Genomic DNA, 20,897 nt, shown 5'->3' on the forward strand with positions numbered 1-20,897 from the left:
AAACATAATAACTACGGTATATGGTAACTGTTCATCTTGTGCTACAAATCATCATAGTCTTAAAGTTTGACACAACACATGAGAAACATTATTTAGGAGACAATAAAACATATTTAATAAAGCGTTATGCCTCCCTTCATTTTATCCAAAGCGACTGCTAAATTACTTATAAATACAGGGTTCATTTGAAGTGTTAGTTTCAATGAAATACGTTTTTATCTGGAAACTCAACTGTAAAAATACAGAACATGAATTACTATTATATTTTAAAATGACACTTACAGACCGATGCAAAAGACAAAATGAGGTGGTGCAGGTACATGGCCGTCAGTTCTGTGAAATCTGCTCGAGGATGAAGATTGAAACGCTTCAATGTCCTTTGCTTGTATTTATACTGTTTGTGGGCAACACGCTCCTCCTGCTGCTATTGTTCTAATACAGTACAGAAAACTGTCTGCGTGCACATGAATGAATGAGTTATGTTATCCTCAAACATACAGAACTAAGAAAACAAATGTCAAAGCAAATGAACTTCCAATGCCCAAAGCATGTTAATGATCTGCTGAAATATAAGTCAGGAATAATGATATAGACTTAGGAATAATTGTCATTTAAATTCAACAAAAAGGCCTTGAAATGAGTGTTGGTACAGTGATATCACTGTTGGTTTTTTCCTATTTACGCTGCACAACAGTCACGCATGTAATGCTGAAATTATTTAGCAGATCAAGGTATCTGACTTTTACAAAAACAATTAACTTATTGAATAACAATATACTGTATCTGCATAAAATTTGGCCACCTTTGTGTGATTTGATCGACTGACCCAAACCTTAATGAGAAAACCTGTGTTTTAAAAAACATTATTCCAGTCTCACTGCATTAAATGGTTTGTAAGGGATTGTTTGGTTGTTTACAGTGAATCAGCAAAGTAACGTCAGGTCAAGTTAAGATTTTTTATATCGCGCTTTTTACAATGTTGAATTGTTTCATTGTACAGAGAATAAAACTTTGGGAGAAACCAAAGTCTCAGATGGGAGGGTCAGTTATGCTCAGACACATTACAGCTGCAGTCAGTGACTTTTGAGTAAAAGTTACTTGAGTAAAGGTTTATGGATTAACACGGATAGCTTAAGGAGTTGTCATTATTTGGGATTTATGTTTGTTGAAAACATTTTAGATATGATTTTGTTGAGTCTCATTTTGTGACCAATATCAAGGAACAGGGATAATAATGGAAGCATAGTGCATTAGTGGGAAATGTCTACTGCTGCATATCGCAATAAAAGACAACTGAATAAATAAATAAATGAATACATGTAATGTAACTGTAACTGAATAAGTGGACCCACAATTCTCACATCAGCCTCCCATTTCTCTTAAAGGGATAGTTCACCCCAAAATATTGATCATTTACTCACCTTCGAGTCACCTTCTAAATCTGTATACATGTCTTTGTTCTGGTGATCAAGATATTTGGAAGAATGCTTATAACCGTGCAGTTCTCGGACCCCATTGACTAAAAATTACTTTATTAAATTTGGTTCTGTTGAACACAAAAGAAGATATTTTTAAGAATGAAGGACAGCATACAGTTCTGGGGCACTTTTGACTACCTCTGTCATTTTTCCTATATGGTATTTTTGGAGATTATTAAAGAGAGATTATTCTATCACCATCATCTTGCTGGTATTGATTTTCCTTTCGAGATCACCCTCCTTGACAGAGATATGCAAGCAGTTTATGTAAATACCTGATGACAGTCACAAATCCTAAATTGTGGTGTGTAAGGAAATACAGAATTTCTAGTAGGCTTCATCTTCATCACAGTATAAGGGGTGACCACTTAGTCATCATTTGGTCAGCATGACGTTACTTCATTTTTTCCTGAAGTGATAAAAACGAGTGTCTGCTTAACCTAAGTTAATAAAAACCCCTTTGTAATGTTTAAGTGTATTATCAATAGAAGTCATCTTAACTGGGGGTTTATTAGCTGTGTGTTAACGCAACACTTTAACATGACTTCAGGATGCTTCAAGAAGTTATGCAACATTACACCACCCATATCATGTAATATAAATAAATATGAAAACCAAAGATACGTTCCAGACTAAGTGTAACTGAAAAAAGATAAACAATTATTGTGATGAATTACGATGCTAGGAATCAAGTGATGAAGCCCCCAATTTACTCTTGCAAACACAGATTCTTAAGTTTATGAGCATTGTGAGAGTCCATTTTCCTGACTGATTAGTCTTTTAAAAAATTATTCATCCAAAACATTTAATACTCGCACGCATAGCCAAATTCACGCACAAAAAACAGCTTAGCAGTAGTTCATTGCATAAATCATCAAATGTACAATGGGTGCTTATCATAATCTGTCACGCATACTGTGCATAACTCTCTATTAGACTTGTAAATAGCCTTTTGAGCCAACTATGACAAAGGGTTGCTTTGCAAACAGGTGCCTTTGCTGTACACTTTAGCTTCCTTAAATTTGACGTTTTATATAAAAAATGTAAGCTATTATAAGTCGGTGTAAATCGGATTCCCAAATGATTTATATATAATAACTCAAAACACTTCACAGTCCAAAACCATATCAGGTATTCTGAACCACTTAACTGTAAATAAAAATGTTTTTCTTAGCAAACATTTATTTTATAAAATGGATCTCTCAATAGTTCCAACCACTCAGTCTGTTTGAATGGGTTTAAGTGGCACAGACAGTGGAAGCAGCTGTATTTGCAGCAAAGACCAACACGTTTTATGCACTGATTACAAAGTTGAATACATCTATAATAACATTTTGTGTTAGAAAGAGCATAAATTATATGTTTTGTGTCTTCAATTTGACTGTTTAACGCATTCATATGTTTCCGGTGCTTATATGATCCTCAGTACATCACAATGTTAAATTATGTTAAGACATTCACATAAAAATGCACAAGTAATTTTTCAATAAATAATCAACGATTGGAAGCAAATTCACCATACAAAAATGAGGATAAAATGAACAAGGCAACCAGCTGCAGTCAGTACGGCATTTCATTGTATAATATAAACAGGGAAAGGGTAGATAACATGAGCAGTCTTCACGGATAAAATAATAGCAGTGTGAGTAAATCTCAAAATCCTTATATCAAATGTGTTATTACTCTACAGAAAGTGAAGAAAAAGTTAGGCTGTTCAAAATAATAGCAGTGACTTCATTTTTCTTTACAAAGTCAAACATTTACTGTATAAAATAAAAAAATGCTTGAACATTTAGCGTTCTTGTGAATCAATGAACTTGTATTTAGGTTTCTGAGAACTGCTTCACATCTGTTTTGCATGGAGTCGACCAACTTCCAGCACCTGTGAACAGGTATTCCAGCCCAGGACGATTGCACTATAGACCACAATTCCTCTGCACTTCTTGGTTTTGCCTCAGAAACAGCGTTTTGATGTCACCCCACAAGTTTTCTATTGGATTAAGGTCTGGCGATTGGGGTGGCCACTTCATAAAGTTAATCTTGTTGGTCTGGAACCAAGATGCTGCTCGCTTACTGGTGTGTCTGGGGTCATTGTTGAAACACTAATTTCAAGGGCATTTCCTCTTCGTCTTAACGCAACATGACCTCTGAGCATTTTAATATACTCAAACTGATCCATGATCCCCGGAATCCGATAAATAGGCCCAACACCACGTTTAGTGTTTTAAGGCTGGGGACTTGCCCGTAAGCCCTAGGCACTTGCTGGACACAGAGGGTGCATTCAGATTCCGCAGCCTCCCTGGGGTCGAGCGGCATCACGACACCTCACCACCTGCTCACGTGACCGGCCTCGCGCCTTTCCCTCACGGCTCTCGTCCCGCCCTGCTCACCACACTAGTATATATATCAATTATTGACATTATCACCTTACAGAAAGAAAATGTATTAAAAAAGAGACTTTGAGGCATGAAGTGAATTATGATAGATTAAAAAATGACGTTACTGGTCCATTGATTTATATTGATCTTTTAATACTATGTTGGATTGTCAACAGAAGCTGCCGATAGTTAATTTGCAGTATTACAATATAAATAATCATCTTTAATATCATGTTTACTTTCACTGGATTGTTTACAATATTAGTATCAACACAATATCAGTGATCACACTTCATAATATTCATTTATTGTCAATACTGAAAGCATTATATTGCAAAAGACCGGAAAAATGAGCAACAATGCATGTCAATATAAAGTTGATGTAAAATAATTATTGTTATTCTGAATGCATCTTGTTGTTTATGACTGAAGACTGTTGTTCGTTTTGTCATTTGCAGCTGTTGTAGATGATTAATACAGTCGAGACTTTAAACTGTAAAACATTGAAGAGAAACATCAGATTCAGTCGTTTTCAACAGACTGAACAGTCAGAATGATGTTTATATTTATCATCTTCCATCACTTTCACCATTATACAATTACATGTATTCATTTAGCAGGCGCTTTAATGCAAAGTGACATGAGAACTAGAAATGTCAAACAATTACATGATCAAAAATGATGATGAATTTAAAAACACAATTATAACTCAAACCCAAAATGAAGAACTCACTGTAGTTTCTGTAGTTTACATTCTGGATCGTTCAGTAGATCAGAGATCATCTTCACTCCTGAATCTCCTGGATGATTAAAGGTCAGATCCAGTTGTGTCAGGTGTGAGTTTGATCTCAGAGCTGAAGCCAGAGCAGCAAAACCTTCATCTCCAATACTGCATTTATACAAACTGAAGAGAGAAGAAAAACTCCTGACATCTGACAAATCAAGTCACTCTTGAGTCTCTTACACTATGATGAACAACATCAGATCAACATGATTATCATCAACTTTTACAAACATTGATATGATACAAACACACACGATTCATCTTATTGTTTTAAGGATTTTCTTACTGTAATGTCTTCAGTTTACAGTTTGTGTTCATCAGTCCATCAGCGAGCAGCTTCACTCCTGAATCCTGTAGATTATTGTAACTCAGGTTCAGTTCTGTCAGACTTGAGGAGTTTGATGTGAGAACTGACGCCAGTGATGAACAACTTTTCTCTGTCAGATTACAGCTCATCAGACTGAGAGAGAAATAACAAGAGAACAGTGAGTTAAACTACAACTTTTAGTGTCACTCACAGTCAGATATCAGATCACAGTCTACCCAAGACGGGGGACTCACCACATATGGAGCACTAGCACAGGTACAAGGGCTAACCTACAGAGGGAGAGTCATCTTGATCATGACATGAGACAGAGCGGCCTCTCCCAGGGGCTCAAACGTAGTTCTCTGGAGGCCCTCGAGGACCACATTGAGGTCCCAAGAGGGTACAGAGTGTGGGGAGATGGATTCAGCCTCCTAGCTTCCCTGAGGAACCTGATGACCAGGTTATGCTATCCGAGAGACTTACCTCTGACTTAATCTTGGTGAGCGGCACACACTTTCATTGTGGAAGGTGAGAGATTTTCTTCAAGCCTCTCCTGGAAGAAGGACAGCAAGACCTAGATCGCACATCTCTGAGGGTCTTCTCCTCAAGAAGAAGATCAAGACGAGAAGAGGTGCCACTTGAGGGCATACAAAGGCCTAGTGGCAGGGGCCCTAGCGTTAGAGACCACAGGAGGCAGGCCTATTTAGCATCGGACCAGCACATGCTCGTCATAATTGAGAGTCTGGAACCTCTTCAAGGCAAGCCAAGCAGCCAACAACTCCAGGCAGGTGATAAGCCATTGCAGACGGGGGGGGGGGCATCCACCGACACGTAAGTCCAGCAGTTTTCTCAGAGTCAGAGATGAAGTAGCTTGGCATTAAAGCGCCTCGCCAGTTCCGAAGAACAAAAGGATAATGAATGGAGCACGCCATCTTCTTTTTATAGTCCCATGTACGGTGCGGAGACTGGCATGCTGACGCCATTGGCCATGTTCATTGTCCTTTTCAAATTTAAGTCAGAGATTATAGGTTCTCAAGTTTATACTCCATTCTTTCGACATAGCCTCGTTACCTCATTATTGATTAATGCCCTTCACCTGTTCCCCTCTTGATTTGGTCCCTTATTTAATGCCCTTGTGTCTTCTGTCTTGTGCTGGATCATTTTGGTTGTTGGGTGAGTTCCTGTCTTGTTAGTTTAGTGTAGGTTGTGTTCAAAGTTAATTTTCCATCCATCCATCCATTTTCTACCGCTTATCCGGGGACGGGTCGCGGGGGCAGCAGTCTAAGCAGAGATGCCCAGACATCCCTCACCCTAGACACTTCCTCTAGCTCTTCCGGGGGGACACCGAGGCGTTCCCAGGCCAGCCGGGAGACATAGTCCCACCAGCATGTCCTAGGTCTTCCCCGGGGTCTCCTCCCGGTCGGACGGGCTCTGAACACCTTCCGGGGAAGGCGTCCAGTAGGCATCCGTAACAGATGCCCAAGCCACCTCAGCTGACCCCTCTCGATGTGGAGGAGCAGCGGCTCTACTCCGAGCTCCTCCCGGGTGACCGAGCTTCTCACCCTATCTCTAAGGGATCGCCCAGCCACCCTGCGGAGGAAGCTCATTTCAGCCGCCTGTATCCGGGATCTTGTCCTTTCGGTCATGACCCAAAGCTCATGACCATAGGTCAGAGTAGGAACGTAGATTGACCGGTAAATTGAGAGCTTCGCCTTGCGGCTCAGCTCTTTCTTCACCACGACGGACCGGTACATCGACCGCATTACTGCAGAAGCTGCACCGATCCGTCTGTCAATCTCCCGTTCCATCCTTCCCTCACTCGTGAACAAGACCCCGAGATACTTAAACTCCTCCACTTGAGGAAGGAACTCTCCACCAACCTGAAGTGGACAAGCCACCCTTTTCCGACTGAGGACCATGGCCTCGGATTTGGAGGTACTGATTTTCATGCCAGCCGCTTCACACTCTGCTGTAAACCGTCCCAGTGCATGCTGAAGGTCCTGGTTTGAAGGGGCCAACACGACAACATCATCCGCAAATAGCAGAGACGAGATCGTGTGGTCCCCAAACCTGACACCCTCCGGCCCCTGGCTGCGCCTAGAAATTCTGTCCATAAAAATTATGAACAGAACCGGTGACAAAGGGCAGCCCTGCCGGAGTCCGACATGCACTGGGAACAAGTCCGACTTACTGCCGGCAATGCGAACCAAGATCCTGCTTCGGTCGTACAGGGACCTGACAGCCCTTAGTAAAGGACCACAGACCCCATACTCCCGAAGCACCCTCCACAGGATGCCACGAGGGACACAGTCGAATGCCTTCTCCAAATCCACAAAACACATGTGGATTGGTTGAGCAAACTCCCATGAACCCTCCAGCACCCTGTAGAGGGTGTAGAGCAAAGTTAATTTTAGTTTAGTTATTCCATGTTCCTGTGTCCATGTCATGTCATGTTTTGTTATGTTACCAACACGTGTCTTTGTTTTGTATGTATTTATCAAAGTGTGTTAACCCCTTACCCACTGTCCGCACCTGGGTCCTCTGTCCATGTCTCACCACTCGCGATGATGACAAAAATCGTTGGCAATATAGTCTGTAATTCTTTCATTTGTTTTTTCATTTCATTTATCAATTATTGATATCATCTTAATAATGATCTAATAAATAATATGATAATAATGTCACTCACTCCAGTTTCTGTAGTTTACAGTTTGGATCCTTCAGTAGATCAGAGAACTTCTCGACTCCTGAATCTCCTGGAATATTATATCTCAGATCCAGTTGTGTCAGGTGTGAGTTTGGGTTTGATTTTAGAGCTGAAGCCAGAGAAGCAAAACCTTCATCTCCAATATTGCAGCTCCACAGACTACAGAGAGAAGAAAAAACTCTTGACACTTACAGCAAATCAAGTCATGAATTACAATGAGATGTGTTTGTGACTATTATCATCAGAACATATACAGTCAAAGAAAGAGAAATAGAGAGAGAGAGAAAGATTGAGATTGGTGTCTAGAATCTTCATCATCAGAGAGTCATTGACTGACATTCACTCTTGAGTCTCTTACTGTCATGATTCTGCCTTCTCTTGTCTTGGTTTTCTGGTCTAGAGGCAGAATCATGACGGACCCACGTGTTTTATGTGGAGAGAAACATATTATTGTCAATCAGGACATAATATGCGTTCTCTCCTGTCTCGTCATTTGGCCCCGCCCCTCTCGTTTCTAGTATAGCTTTCCTCCTGTGTCTCATTACCCACACCTGCCCATCGTTATCTCCTTTGTTAGTCTCCCTATATATATACCCTCTTGTTTATTGTCTTGTTGCTCGTTCCTTGTAAATGTTTCCTTGCGTGTACCTGTTCCTTGGCTTGTGTTCATGTTCCCTTGTAGTTTGAAGTCGTTACTTTCTGTTTTTGTATTGTGCCTCCGTTCAGTTTTCCCCCCATTGTGGGTGTATTATTTGTAATTTGCAGTTTTATTTAGTATTAAACTCTTTTACCCCGTATTGCTGCCTGCGCTTGGGTTCTCTCTACCTGTCCCGTGACAGAACGAACGAGCCAAAACAGAACCCAGCAGCAGCATGGACACTGGCCGGTCTAGCTTGGCCCGCCGCCTCTGCAGCCTTCGCCAGGGAAGTGAGACTGTGGATGATTATGTGGAGAGGTTCCTGGACATCGCAGGACAGGGCGTCTTCGGGGAGGAGGAGCTGGCGGTGCTGTTTAACACCGGTCTCAGAGAGCCACTCTCTCGATCGGAGATGAGGGCGATGAGGCCGTTGGACTTCGACGCTGTGTGGGATGCCGCCACAGGTCGTTCGTGGTCCACGACCTCATCGAACTCCTTTGACTCATCTCCGCTGGTTGCGATACCAGAGAGTGGTCCTCTGCAGATCTGGAATGTGGGCATCGCCACGCACCACTCCCCAACCTCTGCAGCCTCTCCACAACCGCCCAGTCTCACTGGCAAGCGAGGGAGACGGGAATCCTGGGGGTCCTCGTTTGAGACCTCCAATCCCGAGCCGCTCATCCCATTCTCTTCATTCCTGCAGCCGGCCTCCAGGCGGGGGGCTCGGCTGAAGAAGAGTCAACGGAGGGCGGCTCGGAGGGCGGCTCGAAGGGTGGTCCCGTCGAGCCCGGTGGTCCCGTCGATCCCGGTGGTCCCGTCGATCCCGGTGGTCCCGTCAAGTCCGGTGGTCCCGTCAAGTCCGGTGGTCCCGGTGGTCCCGTCAAGTCCGGTGGTCCCGGTGGGCTTCCAGCCGGTGTCTCAGCCGGCCTTCCAACCGGCCTTCCAGCCGGTGTCTCAGCCGGCCTTCCAACCGGCCTTCCAACCGGCCTTCCAACCGGCCTTCCAACCGGCCTTCCAGCCGGTCTTCCAGCCGGTGTCTCAGCCGGCCTTCCAGCCGGCCTTCCAGCCGGTGTCTCAGCCGGCCTTCCAACCGGCCTTCCAGCCGGTGTCTCAGCCGGCCTTCCAACCGGCCTTCCAGCCGGTGTCTCAGCCGGCCTTCCAACCGGCCTTCCAGCCGGTGTCTCAGCCGGCCTTCCACCCGGCCTTCCAGCCGGCCTTCCAGCAGGTCTTTCAGCAGGCCTTTCAGCTGGTGTCACAGCAGGGGACTCCTAGAGCCTCTATGACTCCCCCTAAGACTGTTCCACCCAATCCATGCCCTTTTGGACTGCCCCCTAGGCACTCTTTGCCTCCACCCCCCCTCCCTTGTTTGTTATTTTTATTGTCTCACCCCAACCCTTCTGTTATTATTTCTTGTATGCCCCTAGTCATGTTTGCTATGTTCTGTTGGTTTATGTCTGTTACCCAGTCTGTCTTGTCTTGTTAGTTGCTCCCTTGGTGAACGCCAGGAGTCGTTCATTAAGGGGGGGGATTCTGTCATGATTCTGCCTTCTCTTGTCTTGGTTTTCTGGTCTAGAGGCAGAATCATGACGGACCCACGTGTTTTATGTGGAGAGAAACATATTATTGTCAATCAGGACATAATATGCGTTCTCTCCTGTCTCGTCATTTGGCCCCGCCCCTCTCGTTTCTAGTATAGCTTTCCTCCTGTGTCTCATTACCCACACCTGCCCATCGTTATCTCCTTTGTTAGTCTCCCTATATATATACCCTCTTGTTTATTGTCTTGTTGCTCGTTCGTTGTAAATGTTTCCTTGCGTGTACCTGTTCCTTGGCTTGTGTTCATGTTCCCTTGTAGTTTGAAGTCGTTACTTTCTGTTTTCCCCCCATTGTGGGTGTATTATTTGTAATTTGCAGTTTTATTTAGTATTAAACTCTTTTACCCCGTATTGCTGCCTGCGCTTGGGTTCTCTCTACCTGTCCCGTGACACTTACACTATGATGAACAACATCAGATCAACATGATTATCATCAACTTTTACAAACATTGATATGATACAAACACACACGATTCATCTTATTGCTTTAAGGATTTTCTTACAGTAATGTCTTCAGTTTACAGTTTGTATTCTTCAATCCATCAGAGAGCAGCTTCACTCCTGAATCCTGCAGATTATTGTGACTCAGGTTCAGTTCTGTCAGATTTGAGGAGTTTGATGTGAGAACTGACGCCAGTGATGAACAACTTTTCTCTTTCAGATTACACTTCTCCAGACTGAGAGAGAAATAACAAGAGAACAGTGAGTTAAACTACAACTTTTAGGCTGCGTCCAAATACCCCCACTTGCGGTCTTGGCCACTTGAGAGCATGTGCACGCGACAGGAAGTATGATCGCAAGTCTGTCCAATGTCTTAAAAAATTTGTCAATGTATCCCATCATGCATCACGTTCTTAATATACCATGGGACTTTTTGCTCTGGTCTCACGAGATATGGTGGAAGGCTTTCCAGTTTAAGTTATACAACTACTTTTTAAGGTTATATCTATTTATTCTATGGTTGGCTAACAAGTGTTTTACTTTACTTTTTACCTTTTTGTGTACAGCTGCTTTGCTTGCGTGTGTTTTGATGAGAGATTAAAGGGACAGTAGCTCATAAACCCGTTGCTGTCTTTATCATCAATAAAACAACTAAAGTCAAAGAGAAAAAATATCACTGCTCCTGATCTTTATTCTGTGTAGATTTCATTCATAGGGTAAAGAAGAAGCGTTTCATTTTCACATGATTCAGTTATTATGATGCATGAGGGGATTGAATGAGTGCACTCAATAATGTCCACTATGAATTCGGACACCACTTAAAATGGATGTTCCTTCAAATAGTGCACTATATTAGGGTAAAGGGGGCTATTTCGGACACAGCCCCTGATATACTCTGGGAATCCATACCAGAGTGCAACCCAGTGGACAAATATATAATTACAACAAAAATGGCTTCAACAGGTATTAAAAAGTATAATAAAGATAAGATTTTGGTCATATCACAAAAATTGTTAGCAAAATAGTCTTTTATTCTTTCATTTGTTTTTCTTTAAATTTTTCATTCGTCAGTCATTGATATCATCTTGTTAATTATCTATTAAATAATTCACGAGTTCGCCTCAAAGATAATAAAGTGGGACGGATAGTTAGCGTATTTGACTTGATGTCCCAGGGAGAAGCCTCTGAGCTCTGTGATTCTCCCTGAACTTGGAGCACCCGTCCCTTGACTCGAATCGTGCCCAAACCAAGATTAAACCCCCCGTGCTGAAGCTAGCGGTGTGGAGTCGGGGTGGAGGAGGGATGTTGCGAGACATTCGAGAGAATGGAGGTAAGGTGGGTTGACTATTTAAAGGGCTGACGGGATGAATGCTTATCGAAAGCCAGCCGAGTTAGTTATCTGCACGGGCTTCTCCCGAACCTTGTTGATAAAACACCATATGATAATAATGTCACTCACTCCAGTTTCTGTAGTTTACAGTTTGGATCCTTCAGTAGATCAGAGAACTTCTCGACTCCTGAATCTCCTGGATTATTATATCTCAGATCCAGTTGTGTCATATGTGAGTTTGGGTTTGATCTCAGAGCTGAAGTCAGAGCAGCAAAACCTTCATCTCCAATACTGCAGCTCATCAGTCTAAAAAGAGAAGAAAAACTGTTGACTTATAATTATAATGAGATGTGTGTGTGACTATTATCATAAGAACATATACAGTCAAAGAAAGAGAAACAGAGAGAGAGAGAAAGATTGAGATTGGTGTCTAGAATCTTCATCATCAGAGAGTCATTGACTGACAGTCACTCTTGAGTCTCTTACACTATGATGAACAACATCAGATCAACATGATTCTCATCAACTTTTACAAACATTCACATCACACAAACACACACGTTTCATTTTATTGTTTTAAGGATTTTCTTACAGTAATGTCTTCAGTTTACAGTTTGTATTCTTCAATCCATCAGCGAGCAGCTTCACTCCTGAATCCTTCAGATTATTGAGACTCAGGTTCAGTTCTGTCAGATTTGAGGAGTTTGATGCAAGAACTGACGCCAGTGATGAACAACTTTTCTCTTTCAGATTACACTTCTCCAGACTGAGAGAGAAATAACAAGAGAACAGTGAGTTAAACTACAACTTTTAGTGTCAATCACATTCAGATAGAAAGAAAACAAGTGTCCATGGATGTAGAATGACATGACATGAGATTAGTCAGTCATACTGTCACAGCTATCTGCTGGAAACACACATTAGATCAGACTTTATGACTGACTCTGGATCAGCCGCTTTCACACTGGCCTCCAGGAGACACCAGAGGATTCTGGGTGTACACATTTACGGAAGATGATTGTTTCAATCCGTTTTCTAAAGACTGTTCGTAAATGATCAGATTCATCACAGCTGTTTTATTTTATTGACAGTCATGGTTTATAACAGTTAGAACTAGAACCAAATCTGCATATTGTTGTACTGTTTCTAATTTCATTTGTTTAAGAATAGTTTGCACATATGGTGAGTATTTCTCTGAAGTCACATTTAGATGTATTAACACAAACCATTATTTTGCTGTTTTTGAAGCTTTTATGATGTTATTTGTTTCTAGTTTCAAAAAGGGCTTTATATTTCACATATTTCAAGTCTATTGTTCACCTCCGTCCCTCTTTCACAAAATGACTGGATTTCTTCTGGTTTCTATAAAGTGCCTCCTTCCGAAACGCTCTGATTGGTAGAGCTGACGCAGTCTGTCGTAATTGGTTCCCCGCTTAAAGCTTGTGTCTGGAGATGTCCCACCCACACCATATCAGCGAGTTTCCTCTTCTCAGGCTGTTGTGATTGGTCGGTCCCCCTCTCAGTGCATGTGTATTTATGAAGTTTGGCTTTTAGCAATAAATAGTAAAAATGGCGTCAACACTTTCAGTTAAAAACATGCGGATCAATCGAAGTGCAAACGTCAATCTTTGTTTAGAGATCGTGATATTTTTCCTACTATGGCGAGGCAGAACTTCAAATTACGTTTCATAGAATTGTTTTAGAGACACATACAGAATATCCATGTGTTACACAGAACAGCTTTCACAGCCGATGTTAAAGTCATGGAAGCTGTTATTTGATCACAATGTGTGTCGCTGAATTCTTATAACCAGCTGTAGGACTGTGATGAAAGTGAAAGTAGTTTAGCGCGTAACTCAGTTAAATGTTTACAATCGCTGATAAGCAAACACTACTCCAGTGGCTCCTCCTCTTCTCTGAGGAAGGCCCGCCCCTTTCTTGGCATATTCCTGTGGGCGGAGATTATTCATAAACTCGGAATAGTGACATCATGTACCCGGGAAGTAAAGGGCTGTAGTCCGATTCCAGCCGTTCTCTGTAGTCCTTGAAAAGTGAATTCTGTTAAAGACAATATCTCGCTTGGCTTTGAACTTTGAACGTTATCGTTTTGAAGATATTGTTTACGCTCTAACAGCAACATTACACGCTAACTAATGGTGGAAAAATGGCACCACTGGGAATGGCACCTTTAATGAAGCACGGAGAGACATGAACGCATTCACACCAATCTTAATCTTAATACATATAAATAAATTAATAAACATGTTATAAGATTCATGTTTTAACTTAAATTGGGCCTATGCAAACTGTTGTGTGAACAATAATTTAAAAATCTTACTGATCCTTAAGGATCAACACTTTTCTTTATGTGATATTGTTTAAATTAATTATATTTTAAATATATAAACACAATACGTTATACAGGGACAATTTATATCTTGAATCTGAAGGCATTCAAATGAATTGTGTGTCATTTCTGACCCTCTACACACATCAGACTCCCTCACAATGTAAAGAGAGAGTTGTCTTGTTTGTATTGAGATGTTTTAATAAAGATTTAACGTCGAGTCAAACACTAAGATGACGTGAAGTCAGGACAGAGAGATGTGGACGATACTTGCTTTTTGTGTGTTAACTGTGCTGGTGTGATGTTGAGAGACAGGAGCTTGTGTGAAAGCACACAATTACAACTCAAATGCACTTGTGTCACCCAAGCACACACAACAAAACTGTCATGAGAAAAATGTCAGACAAAAAGAGGCAGATCATCAACGTTTCATCTTATTGCTTTAAGGATTTTCTTACTGTAATGTCTTCAGTTTACAGTTTGTGTTCATCAGTCCATCAGAGAGCAGCTTCACTCCTGAATCCTGTAGATTATTGTCACTCAGGTTCAGTTCTGTCAGACTTGAGGAGTTTGATGTGAGAACTGACGCCAGTGATGAACAACTTTTCTCTGTCAGATTACACTTCTCCAGACTGAGAGAGAAATAACAAGAGAACAGTGAGTTAAACTGTTAAACAGTCAGATAGAAAGAAAACAAGTGTCAATGGATGTAGAATGAATAATGAGCTGCTGTGAATCAAGATGAAAAAAAAATGTCTGTGAATAAATACTCAAAACTATAACATAAGATCTTTCATTGACAATTGAAATAATGTGATTCAGATCTTTTCATGTCTGAATATGATATCTGAGAGGAATAAAGCTGTGGCTTTAAAGTTCAGTCTATGAGCGACTCTGAACGCTTTGTGTCTACTTGTTTTATTGGAGAGATGATGTGAAGTTTAAGAATCTGTACTGATACATCTTTTCACACATCAAACACAAACACACACACACACACAGTGTTTATAAACTCATGTGCATGATTTGGTTGAAGGATTAAATGACTCACTCTGCTTTTCTGGTCGCTTTGACCACTGGCAGGAGATTCAGAAGACATTCATCCGATCGATCATATTTATTCAGTATAAACTCATCCAGCTCCTGATCTGAGTTCAGTAACACAAACACCAGAGCCGACCACTGAGCAGAAGAGAGACCAACTCCACGGAGACACCTGAAACCTCTTCTGTTCAGGTAAGTTTGTATCTCGTCCACTAGAGAGTGATCATTGAGTTCATTCAGACAGTGGAACAGATTGATGGATTTCTCTGGAGAGAGATTCTCTCTGATCTTCATCTTAATGTACTCGACTATTTCCTGTTTACTGTCAGAGCTTCTTCCTGTCTGTGTCATCAGATCTCGTAAGATGGTCTGATTGGACTCCAGCGAGAGACCCAGAAGGAACCGGAGGTAAAGGTCCAGGTGTCCGTTCTCACTCTGTAAGGCCTTGTCCACTTCACTCTTCAGTAAATCCCTCATAGTCCATCGTCCTGAGGATGTTTGTGCAGAAAACGAAAGAAACACAAATAAAGCAGCGAAAAACTCCTGAACGCTCAGATGCACAAAGCTGTAGACCTTCCCCAGGTTCAGTCCAAACTCCTCTCTGAAGATCTGAGTACAAACTCCTGAGTACACTGACGCTTCTCTGACATCAATGTCACATTCTCTCAGATCCTCCTCATAGAAGATCAGGTTCCCTTTCTCCAGCTGTTGAAAAGCCAGTTTTCCCAGAGACTCAAGACTCTTTCTAGACTGCTGAAGATCTACCTCACATTTCCCATCATACTTCTGACTCTTCAGTTTGATCTGAAACATCAGGAAGTGTGTGAACATGTGAGTGAGAGTCTTGGGGATCTGTGCTGGACTCTCTGCTTCACTCAACATTCTCTGGAGAACAGTGGCTGAAATCCAGCAGAAGACTGGGATGTGACACATGATGTACAGACTCCTGGATGATTTCATGTGTGTGATGATTCTGTTGGCCAGACTCTCATCATTGATTCTCTTGCTGAAATACTCGTCCTTCTGAGGGTCATTGAAGCCTCGTACATCTGTGAGCCGGTGGACACACTCAGGAGGAATCTGATTGACTGCTGCTGGTCGAGAGGTGATCCAGATCAGAGCAGAAGGAAGCAGATTCCCCTTGATGAGGTTTGTCAGCAGCACATCCACTGAGGCTCTTTCTGTCACATCAAACAAACTGGGATTGTTGGAGAAATCCAGAGGAAGACGACACTCGTCCAGACCGTCAAAGATAAACGCCACTTTGTAGACGTCAAAGTCTCTGGATGTCTTGAGACGTGTTGTTTGTGTGAAGAACTGATGAAGAAGATCCGTCAGACTGATATTTGCCTTCTTCATCAGATTCATCTCTCTGAACGCCAGTGGAAATATGAAGTGAAGATCCTGATTTGCTTTTCCTTCAGCCCAGTCCAGAATGAACTTCTGCACAGAGACTGTTTTTCCAATTCCAGCGACTCCTTTAGTCAGCACACTTCTGATGTGTTTGTCTTGTCCAGGTAAGGCTTTAAAGATGTCATTACATTTGATTTGTGTCTCGTGCATCTCTGTGTGTCTCTTGGATGCTTTCTCAATCTGTCTCACCTCATGTTCATGATTCAGCTCTTCACTCCATCCCTCTGTGATGTACAGCTCTGTGTAGATCTCATTCACAAGTGTTGAGCGTCCTTCACGTGATATTCCTTCATTCATTCTCTGGAATTTCTCCTTTAGGCTGGATTTGTGTTTTTTCACACACAAAGGTGCGAGTTCTGTGTCGGGTGAAGGAAGAGAAATGGATGTGAACGCATGAAAGATGTGAAAAGAAAGTCAAGGAATGAGTTGATAACTTCTCTCTTACTGCTCTGAAGTTTGTCAGCGAGGTCTGTCTGCTTCATCTTCATTAGGACGTGCAGTGTGATCTTCAGAAACATCTCTCTGACTCTCAAATGATCTTCATCATCCTCCTCCTCCTCTTCTCTCTCAGAGCAAGCAGGGTAATCTGGTGTTAGGAGTCTCTTGAAGCTCTCCAGCTTTTCCTTCATCAGCGAGATCATTTTCTGTTCAAGATCCTGAAACACACAGACAGTTATTCATGTTTTCATGTGCGCAGAAAATTTTATAAAGCATGCACGCACACACTCACAAACACACACAAACAGAGAATTCTACCTGGAAGACAGAATCCATGTGCTCCGTTGTGAAAGACTTTGATTCATCTGTTGGGTTACTGTAATAAAACATCACATATGTATTGACATCAGTTATGTACTACACAACAGTAAACACATGGATGAATGAGGATGTCTGTCCTCACCTCACATCTGCACAAGAGTCTCCTGAACTGAACATAAGTGGAGCATCCATTGAGTTATGACTCTTCATGGAAACACCGCTGGGTTCAGCGGATTCTCTATCAATCAAACACAACAACAATAAACACGGTTTCATAAATAACTACACAAACTCTCTGTATTAAGTCAATGTCACACATAAATCTAAGACTAGTCTCATCGAGCGCTTCCACCATCGCTTTGAGTAGTCAAATGTCCGTGTAGAAATGAACATTTGTTTGTGATGATTGAATCTGGTGTAAATCGGAAGATCGTGAATGTTTACTCATTCTGCTGAATAGAAACCAAACTCTCTCTCACCTGTTGTCCATTTTGCTTGTGTGCGTTTGTCTCTTTGTGGAGCTCATGACAGCAGTTCAGATGTTGATGTTATTGCTGTAATGAAAGTGAACACACACATACTGACTCTTCAAGTCTCAGTGTTTGTATGTGAAGCTTCTGTCTGGAGTCCATGAACATATAAGACACAGAGAGAAAACTGAGAACATTATTTCACAACGATTGGATGTGCTGCCGTAGCAGATGCATTTAAAGCTTATTTCGTCATGTGTTGTGAGTGATGTCAGTGTTTGTGATTTGTTTGTATAAGGCCATCTGAACGGGTCAAATCAAGTTGTTAAAGAATTCATACATGTGTAGTTTAGGCGCAAAAAATACCAGCTGTGATACTGAGTAGAAAGTCCAAACCACAAATTTAAAACAATTCATGATACCTCATGTGTTTTGTGACTCATCCAGGCCTCATTTAAAGTGATAGATCAGGGGTTTTAACCGGTGGTCCGCGGCGGCATTGCATGTGGTCCGTGACATGCATTCCAGCCGACCAAATTTCACTATTACAATCACTTTTTTCCCATAATTTATTTTTTCAAACATTTCCATAATATTTGCGCATTGGTGTGAGTACTAAATTTAATGAAAATATCTAAAATAATATAGAGGAGTTGAGATTCAAACTGACACAGGATAGGCTAGCTTTGCACCTATCAGGTCCATCGTATGCTTTGCTAACAGATAAGGAGTACCCCCCCCACACACACACAATAGTGGGCCACCGATTACTTCTTAGTCAGAATGGTGGTCCCTGGCACAGAACCAGTTGAAAACCCCTGTGATAGATCATCCAAAAATGACACGATGAAAGATTTTTGGAAGGATGTCAGTAACCGAGCAGAAATTGTTTCAGGAGCTTAAACAATATAGATAATGTGAAAGAAACTTGACGGTCTGTTTGTTATCTGTCATCTGAATTTTCTCTTTTATTATTGTTACACAATGTCCGTCTTTGACTGACTCAGCATGTGTATTATTATTTCACAGATCAATGGAAATACAGCCATTAATATAACAAATGCAACCAAATTCGTTTGTAAAAGTTTTCATTAATCTAATAAAAGTTCAATAATTCAACAAGATTTGACAAAGCAACAGTTTGCTGTGAAAAAGATGACGCTCGTTTCAGTCTTCAAGGTGTTTGAGTTAATCGCGTTATTTAATAAAACAAGTCACAATAATAAAACACGGCATTGAGTAAGAAAGAACCGCGTCACAAAACAAAGAATAAAATGTGATGTTTCTATGACTACAGCAGCTGTGATGCAGATTTACAGTCAATACAAGTCTGAATGTCAAAACTATCTTGTGGTTTGTGTCGTAAATAAAACCCGGATGTTATTATTTCTAATATTGCTCAGCAGTTCACTTCTCACCTGTGTAGAGCTGTTGGTCTTCACTTCATCACTACGATATCACCTACTAGATCATTTACTCGACACTTTTCATTTCTCTTACATTTTACTGACAGAGTTTATGTTTTTTCTGCTCACGTACTTCTCTGTTCTGATCTCAAATGTCTCCGGATTTAGTTTCACTTTAAACTGTTGTACCTGTTTTACCTGTTCACTTGAGGACACAACAAATCCAAACCGACAGACGCACAGCCTACGCAGTGAAACACAAACAGTCAAGCAGAAATACACGTCAACACGTGACTGTCTTGTGTTTTATTTCATCAGTTCATAGGTCTGTATGTTGTAGACATGGCTGGATAAAATTATCACAATAACATTTTCCAAATCAGTCAATATAGATATTTATTTCATATATCAATTTTAATGCAGACTTTTGCTCCCACAAAAAAAGTGAATACCAGACAGTTAACTGTGTTTTTACTGTGAACTATTTATTTTCAGAACATGACAAACACTGAAAAGTAAAAAAAAAGGTTTTCCTACAGATGGATGTGTGCGAGCTTCTTAAAAGTTTAGATAAAGTGTCTGCATCACAAAAGGCTCAGGTGTCATTGAATGTCCCGGATGACTCTGACTCGTCAGAACGTTTCATGCTGTGATGGGAAACTGGTCTGAAGAAAGCAGGTGCATTAGAAAATGTAGCTTTAGTTAATCCATCAAGCCACAATAATGACAATGAAAACAGTCAGATTTAAGCTGTCTTTATTTTAGGGTTTATATCTTGCAAAGACATGGTCACTTATGCAGCATAATGTATTTCCAAAACACCTTTTACAATCATTCCTATGCAAACAAGGGAAATAACAGTCACAGCGTGGTTGGTGACTAGATACATGACTACGCCAAAGTTGTATCTTACTGCACACTTTTACTGATGTTGATCACTCTACATTAAACAACCAGCAACAGTGCACTTTTTTCATGTGACGTTGTGTGTCTTTAGACGGATGTTTTTAGGTTACAGTCATTGTTTTCCTTCTTTGTAACTCATTGTTGATTTTCTTCCGATCAAGTCATTCCCCACCAGTCTGATTCTTTCCAAAAGAGTTTTGGTTCACATTCAGCTGCTACAAGAGCGTTGTGAATGAGGTTTATCCAGCGTTTTTTACAGCAGGGGACGAAGATGGCTGACAATATCATTAAAATCCATGTCGCCATATTTGGGAACTTCTTGCCCAGGGAAGGAAACAAGCTGCCTCCCCCCACGACTCTGATGCTCGTACAGCACCCAAACACCGCTCTTCACTTTGTGGGATGAAGCTGTGTCAGCAAAATCAACCTGATGAAGATCTGTCTCATGCTGCAGGATCACACTTCTTCCTCCATAGTTTACATGCTCCCACAGCTGGATTTCAGGGTTCCCCAGGTCTTCCGTGATCATTCTGAGAGAAGAAAATTGCCCTCTGTCCTCAACGGTAGGGTAGTCTCCTTCCTCAAACACCCGATGATCTCCGGCATAATTGAAATGGTAATAAGCGACCCATGGTGCGCCGATGACTTTCAAAGATGAGATGCTGTCGTTCAAGCCTTTGTCTGCCAAGTTCGGCACATTGCCATTGAATTCAACGCTTCTGTCGGTGAATCCTTCACCTGTATAAACGATGATCTTGCTCATGTTGGATGTAGGCTGGAGAAGAATTTCTTTAAAGCTTGGTTGCGGGTTGCTTCCTTTTAAAGCAAAGTAACTCCAAAGTGGGTGTCGACAAGAAAATGCTAAATACAGTTTGAGGTTTGGTGAGGGTTTGGG

General features: G+C 41.4%; 2 protein-coding genes across 3 annotated transcripts; both read right to left on the reverse strand.

Annotated features, from left to right (window-relative positions):
• Positions 1 to 2,650: 2,650 nt before the first annotated feature.
• On the reverse strand, positions 2,651 to 19,278 carry LOC306894336 (NACHT, LRR and PYD domains-containing protein 3-like). 2 transcript variants are annotated; one of them, XM_079456806.1, is made up of 14 exons: positions 19,109 to 19,278; positions 17,700 to 17,774; positions 17,363 to 17,458; positions 17,218 to 17,275; positions 16,907 to 17,117; positions 15,056 to 16,817; positions 14,463 to 14,636; positions 12,250 to 12,423; positions 11,787 to 11,963; positions 10,390 to 10,563; positions 7,637 to 7,813; positions 4,927 to 5,100; positions 4,590 to 4,760; positions 2,651 to 4,349 (listed from the first exon to the last, which is right to left on the reverse strand). In XM_079456806.1, exons 2-14 carry the CDS (start codon positions 17,744 to 17,746, stop codon positions 4,328 to 4,330), a joined length of 3,417 nt encoding a protein of 1,138 aa, XP_079312932.1. In that variant the 5' UTR covers positions 17,747 to 17,774; positions 19,109 to 19,278; the 3' UTR covers positions 2,651 to 4,327. The 2 variants fall into 2 exon arrangements, with proteins under 2 accessions (XP_079312932.1, XP_079312933.1); XM_079456807.1 differs by having other exon boundaries at positions 17,700 to 17,841.
• Positions 19,279 to 20,255: 977 nt separating this feature from the next.
• LOC306901757 (epidermal differentiation-specific protein-like) lies at positions 20,256 to 20,765 on the reverse strand (the record flags this gene model as incomplete). Its single annotated transcript, XM_079469809.1, has 1 exon — positions 20,256 to 20,765. One exon carries the CDS (start codon positions 20,763 to 20,765, stop codon positions 20,256 to 20,258), a length of 510 nt encoding a protein of 169 aa, XP_079325935.1.
• Positions 20,766 to 20,897: the final 132 nt, after the last annotated feature.

The sequence above is a fragment of the Barbatula barbatula genome, assembly GCF_947034865.1.
Source record: "Barbatula barbatula genome assembly, chromosome: 1".
Lineage (NCBI taxonomy): Eukaryota > Metazoa > Chordata > Actinopteri > Cypriniformes > Nemacheilidae > Barbatula > Barbatula barbatula.